The following is a 6,445-nucleotide window of genomic DNA, read 5'->3' as shown; positions in this document are numbered from 1 at the left end:
CATCTACCCTCTGACTCTACATCTACCCTCTAACTCTGCATTTACCCTCTGACCCCACATTTACCCTCTGACCCTACAGGGTTCAATCAGAGCTTTCCAACAAGGTTCCTGGTTCCGGGTCCTGGTTCTGTCCTCAGTTCTCGTGCTCTCCCTACTCAGATATTTTACTAACATCAGTGTTTCTCCTGCAGACGGTCCGGTCCGGTCCGACTCAGTCTTCCAGACTTCTTCTTCACCATCATCGCCTTTATTGATGACCACGTCTAGGACGCTGCATGTTGTCGACCCCGACTCGCCACCTCGTAACCACATCACGGTTGCCAAGAAGCAGCAGTGGGCGCGGCAGGGCTCTGTAGCTCCACCCTCCTCCCTACCACCGAGCTCCACCTCCAGACTCTCAGACCACGAGCGACTGCAAGCAATATCCCAAGACGCACCTGGACAGGTGTGGAGCCAGAGACCAGCACAGCAGCAGGTATAGGACAGGTTTTTTTAGCGGTGCATCCTCTGCTGCAGCATTAGCTGGGTCCTGGTCTGCTGAACCCTCTCGTGTTCCAGACACAGATATTCATGTTGGAATTGTTCAATGCAGTCAGCAGAGTTCAGCAAAATTAAATGTGGACAATACATCAGAAGCTACTGATGTGTTTTAGGGATTATTCCTGATGCTGAATCCATTCATGATATTTATAAACTGTAAAAATGTCTGTTTAAACCAAGAATAGCCTCATTTCAACTCCTGGAAACAAATGTGATGACATTTCAGTCATTTTTGAGGTGAATTAAATACGTTATACACCAGAGAGCTCAGCGGCAGTAGTGTGGATGCTGAGAAAAAATAGGGGAATAAAACAATGTGAAGAATGCAAGAAGATGTGAGCAGAACTTAGTGGACTCTGGTCTCCTCCATGCTGAGGAGGACGGAGTCTGTCAGCAGAGATAAAGATGGACTCAGTGTAGTTTAGTTCCTGCTGTGGAGCCTGAAGTTAGTCTATGAATCTGAACTGGCAGTTTGTAACCTGATATCAGAGACAATACTCTGCTGTTAGAAGTAATCTGATTACTGTGGGGGGAGCAGTGTAGAATCATTTGATTTTTGAGTGACATCTCATTGTTTCTTGTATCTGTCCCTCTTTAAAATGAATCATTTTTGTTACACTGGTAAGCTGTTGCTACAGGAAGTGGACTCAGGCCTGGATTTAACATTTTTTATGTTTTTTTTAAATGTCAGACATTGATTCAGTGTCCTTGATAAGCCCAAGTCCTCCAACACATGCAACTCCTAAGATTCCGGGTTCAGTCGCAGCTCGATCTGGTGGTTTGACGCCTCCTTCTGGTTCTGTGGTTCTTCCTTCTTGTCGTCCTGAACCTTTGTGTCCTTTCAGTGCTTTACGCTCTGCTTGTTGTTTCCAGACTCCTCAGTACGGAGACCGGACGAGCTCTGCCTGTGTTTCCATCAGTGCAGCCCAGCAGGAGTCCTCCCTGCCAGCACTCGGCTCCACTGAAGCTCCCTCCACCTCTGTCAGCACCAAGCTGTCGGGCCAGCGGGCCTACCTGCAGAGCCTGGACCGCAGCAGCCGGGCCTGGGTGCTGTCTTCAGGAAAGTCCCAGGCGTCGGACGAAGTGTTCGGACCTCAGGACGACAGCGGCAGCAACATCTGGTACAACCCCATCCCTGAGGAGGACGACGCCGCCGGACCTCGCAGGGACGAGGACGTCTGGAGGAGGAGGGACGAGCGGGAGGGGCCTGGTGGAGTGTGGGCAGCAGATGTTCAACTGGAGGTGACCAATCCAAGTGTTAGCCACCATGTTGATGACATCAGAGCGGAATGTACAGGTAAAAGTCCGCCTGCTGGCTTCTTCTGTGGTCCTGCTTATAACATGATCATGTCCATCTCAGACTGACGTTCAATGAAACAAACTAGACAGAAAACAAGAGAAATGTAAAACATAAATAAGACAGAACAAAATGGGAAAAATGAGTCACAAACTTACAGAAAGGAGACAAAGTGTGATGTCAGAGGCTGTGAAGGGTCATATTTAAATGTTTTTCATATTTGGAGACAAAACAAAGACACAACTGAAATGAGACACAAAATGAAGGACTCTTCCTCTGTGGTCATCCTACTGGTCATGTGATCATCTCCATCTCCCCCCAGACTCCCCTCCCTCTGACGCTAGCCCCGCCTCCCAGAAGAAAGGGGGTGTGTCCGGTAGTGTGATTGACAGGCTGAGGTCTCCAGGTACGGTGAGGAAACTCTCCATGAAGATGAAGAAACTTCCTGAGCTACGACGCAAACTCAGCCTCCGCTCATCATCTCGCGCTCATCGCCACGGTAACGATGGTAGAGGGGGTGGGGACGAGGCGACCAATAAGAGTGCTGCGTCAGCGCTGTCCAACCAGAACGTGATTAGCAGATACCACCTGGATAGCTCTGCCCCTCCAGCCCGACCACTGCGACGATCATCCAGAGGACGCTCAGCCAGTAAAGGAGGTACATTTATTTGAATTTATTCAATCATAGCAGGATTTAGATGGAGACGGGAGGAACTATGTGAATGAAACTGAAACCTGCAGCTTGCTGAATCATCCAGAGACAGCGTGTGAGAGGCTGGAACATGGAGACAGTTCAACACCTGCAAGATGAGAACACGACTTTAGCTCCACAGTTGGTCATCTCTGTGGAAACATGCTGATTCTGGGTGTTTTATCATTTGTGTTTCAGGGTATCTCAGTGATGGTGACTCCCCTGAGTTGTTGCCACGGCAACAGGCGCCTCAGCCACCCCAGGAGGCAGCATGTGACATCAGCTCGTTCCGGCTGTACGTTGGTTCCGACCCGCCGAGATGCAGCCAGAGAGTGACGGGTTTACTGACCATCCACCTGTTGGGCCTGGAGGAGATGAAGAGCAGCAGGTACCGACTCACCTGGAAAAGCCTGGAAACTCTGGACTTTCCAGGATTGTCGGAGCAGCAGCATCCAGTGGACATTAGAGGAACTGCAGCTGGGCAGGCTGAGCTCTGATTGGCTGCCTGATCAGACGTAAACACAGATATATGTGGAAACACCTGCAGCTGTTACTGAAAACAAGTTTTCATGCACTGATCCAATAGTCAGCACCTTCCACACAGAGCAGCGCTGTGAGAATCAGCCAGTCAGAGAGCCTCAGGTTCTGTGCAGTGACTGATTGGCTGTCAGAGGTCTTTACCCGTTCGATCCTTCTCTGATTGGGCCTCTCTCTCTGCAGGTCGGAGGGCAATAAGGAGGTCTTCCTGGCCATCCAGGTGGACGGAGTGACGAGAGCGAGGACCGCCCTCCTGACGCTGCGAGGCTCCGCCCTCTCCTTAAACCACACCTTCCACCTGGAGCTGGAGCGAGCCCGGCAGCTGCGCATTGTGATCCTGACACCAGGTACTGCTGCCGAGTCCAGTTCAGACTGATGCTACAGTACAACTCAAGAGAAGGCATATAAACCCAGTTAGACACCAAGAAGACAGAAGTCCACTGAGAACCTGTCAGATTGACCAAACCAACATGAAATTAAGATAAACGTATGGCAGTCAGCAGGTTTGATGGTATGCTTCCAAAGCAACAGAACCACCAGGAGAACCAGCTGGAACTCATGTTGCCACTGCAGAGAAGTCATGCAAACCAAACTAAATGTCATCAGTCTCCTTCCTCCAGTTGTTTGACTTTTGGAAAATCATCAAAATCCATTTTCTTCTTCTCTGGGATGTTTACATCATAACTGAATGATACACATGAGCTGAGCAGTTGTTTTGCTGCAGCAAAATAGGACAAGTGAACAGTTTCATGCTCATGCTGCTGTGGTAGCTCGCATTCAGTTCGCCCTACACAGTATCTACACTGTGTTCAGCAGCTGGGGCTTCGAATGCAAGTTGCACTGTGTTGTAAATACAGTCCAGCAAACTGAAACCCTCAGGAAACCTTTAGAAAACGCTCCATGTTTTCCACGTTTGAAGGCTTAAATTTGTTGTCAGTGGTACTGCTGTTAACAACTACGACCAACAGCGTCTATAAACAAGCAGGAGTCGGACCTTGTAGCGCCACTGCTGGCTTCGTTGCACCTTCCTGGTTGATAGAAACACTCTTATGCTCCAGAACTCCTGGTCAGATTTATTGAATGATGAACTTGTTCTCCTGTGCAGCCAGTCCACCAGCACCAGGAACCAGTAAACCAGCAGCAGACCATAGCCCCCCTTCAGGTGGTCCAACCAGGAACAGAGTCTGCTGTCTGGGTGGAGTCTCCATCCCGCCGCTCTTTAAAGGTTCCTAACGCCAAACTTATTCAGTATCTTTGTTTAAATACTTGGATGATGGTGGTTAGACCCAGATTCTGCTTGGTTCTGCTTCAGGAAGTCGCAGTCAGCAGCTCTGTGTGAAGCTGGAACCCAGAGGACTTCTGTACGTCAAGCTGTCTCTGCAGGAAAAGTGGGACACTCAGGTACTCACAAATACTGCATCCTCATCGGTCTAGTTGGGTTCTAGCAGGGATTTGAGTCATTAATGTTCTGTCTGCAGCCCAGCGCTGATTCTTCTACGCCTGCCAATGTGTTTGGAGTGGAACTGCACCACCTGGTGGAGAAAGAAGAATCTGCATCTCCGGTACCCCTGCTGATCCAAAAGACTGTGGCAGAGATAGAACGGCGAGGCCTGAAGGTTGGTTCCAGAAGGAACCGACATACCAGCAGGCGACATGCTGACAGCATGCTAACAGTGTGTGTGTGTGTGTGTGTGTGTGTGTGTGTGTGTGTGTGTGTGTGTGTGTGTCAGGTGGTGGGTCTGTACAGACTTTGTGGTTCTGCTGCAGTGAAGAAGGAGCTCCGGGATTGGTTCGAGAGGAACAGTTCTGCAGTGTGTCTGTCTGAGGACCTCTACCCTGACATCAACGTCATCACAGGTCAGTGAGCCCCCCCTGGGAACCTGAACAACCCAGTCCTTAAAATCCTGACCCAAAGGACTGGAATCTGACTGAAAGAATCTGACCTACAGAATGTAAACCTGACATAACAAACCTGACCTACAGAACTTGTAGCAACAGGGTGAGATCTGAGTCTGAATGTATACCTGAGCTTCCATGTGGTTCTTCTACCTGACCTGGTACTGCGTCTCCTCAGGTATCCTGAAGGACTACCTGCGGGAGCTGCCATCCCCCCTCATCACCAGAACTCTGTACCAGGTGGTCAGAGAGGCCATGAAGCTACAACCTCCACCTGCAGCACCTGCAGCACCGGACCCTCAACTGTCCTGGAGCACCGTGGAGCTGCTGGGCTGCCTGCCGCCTCCAGAGAGGGTACTACTACTGTACTGATACAGTACTACTACTGCAGTACTGCAGCTACTACTGTCGTACTGCAACTACTACTGCAGCAATACTACTGCAGCACTGCAGCTACTGCCACAGTAAGACTACTACTATTGTAGTACTGCTATTATAGATCCACTAGTAGTAGTACTGTAGTATTGAGCGGTTGTGGTACTACAGTACTGCAGCACAGGTCTAGTAGGTGAACAGTCTGTCCCTGTGCTGCCTGCTGTAGTCTTGTAGTCTTGTAGTATTGCAGTAACAGTAGCACTCCTGAAGTACTGCAGTAGTACATGTTACCTGCCACTGTCTCACTGCCCCTCCACTGCCTCCGCCTGGTTCTGTGTACTGTAACACGGTAGTCCTGCAGTACTCTAGTCCTGTAGTAGTAGTAACATTCGTAGTAGTAGTATTCTGCAGTAGTACATGTTAACTCTGTGCCTGCAGGCCACCCTGTCGCTGCTCCTCGACCACCTCAGCCTCGTGGCGTCCTTCAGCCCATCCAACAGGATGACCCACCAGAACCTGGCGGTCTGCTTCGGTCCGGTTCTGCTGACGCCGACGCAGGAGGCCTGGAGGGGGGGAGGAGGGGGGAGGGCAGGGCGAGGCGCAGGGAAAGGCTTTGGTCACGGCGAGGACATCGTGAGCGCCGTGGACTTTAAGCGGCATATCGAGGCGCTGCACTACCTGCTGCAGCTGTGGCCAGGTGAGACCATGAAGCTCCGCCCCCTCTGACACAATGCTGTTACCATGGAAACCAACGTATCTCACCGTTTCCTCTCCCAGTGCCTACCCATCGAGTCCAGGCGGACGACCACCCTGACGCCTCCCCTCCTCCCTCCCCCGCCCTCACCCACAATCCCCCAGGGCAGCGTCCCATCCTGCGACTGGCCCTGCCCGCTGAGGAGGAGGTGGTGGTATCGCGGCGGGGGCGGGGCGGTCCGACCCGGTTGGAGAGCCCACCGCCCATCAATCGGTACGCTGGAGACTGGAGCGTCTGTGGACAAGACCTGCTGTCGGGGCAGGATGCCGACTACGACGAGGTGGCAGGAAGTGACAGCGACACAGGTAATTCAGTTTACTTGTCCTAGAGCAGGGTGGTGACACCTGTCCCAGAA

The 6,445-nt window shown here is 51.3% G+C and overlaps 1 protein-coding gene across 2 annotated transcripts in view; it reads left to right on the top strand.

Annotated features, from left to right (window-relative positions):
* The window catches only part of syde1 (synapse defective Rho GTPase homolog 1), a 17,825-nt gene that overhangs the window by 7,285 nt on the left and 4,095 nt on the right, over nt 1-6,445 (top strand). For both annotated transcript variants that reach the window (XM_008300771.1, XM_008300770.1), the window contains 12 exons: nt 192-475; nt 1,414-1,837; nt 2,160-2,495; nt 2,727-2,916; nt 3,249-3,412; nt 4,171-4,290; nt 4,378-4,466; nt 4,544-4,681; nt 4,796-4,922; nt 5,140-5,315; nt 5,775-6,033; nt 6,114-6,395. In XM_008300771.1, coding sequence (XP_008298993.1) covers nt 192-475; nt 1,414-1,837; nt 2,160-2,495; nt 2,727-2,916; nt 3,249-3,412; nt 4,171-4,290; nt 4,378-4,466; nt 4,544-4,681; nt 4,796-4,922; nt 5,140-5,315; nt 5,775-6,033; nt 6,114-6,395 — 2,589 coding nt within the window. The remainder of the gene's footprint in view (nt 1-191; nt 476-1,413; nt 1,838-2,159; nt 2,496-2,726; nt 2,917-3,248; nt 3,413-4,170; nt 4,291-4,377; nt 4,467-4,543; nt 4,682-4,795; nt 4,923-5,139; nt 5,316-5,774; nt 6,034-6,113; nt 6,396-6,445) is intronic.

The sequence above is a fragment of the Stegastes partitus genome, unplaced genomic scaffold (genome assembly GCF_000690725.1).
Source record: "Stegastes partitus isolate 25-593 unplaced genomic scaffold, Stegastes_partitus-1.0.2 Scaffold1587, whole genome shotgun sequence".
Taxonomy (NCBI): Eukaryota; Metazoa; Chordata; class Actinopteri; family Pomacentridae; genus Stegastes; species Stegastes partitus.
This window is presented reverse-complemented; position numbering and strand designations above follow the sequence as displayed.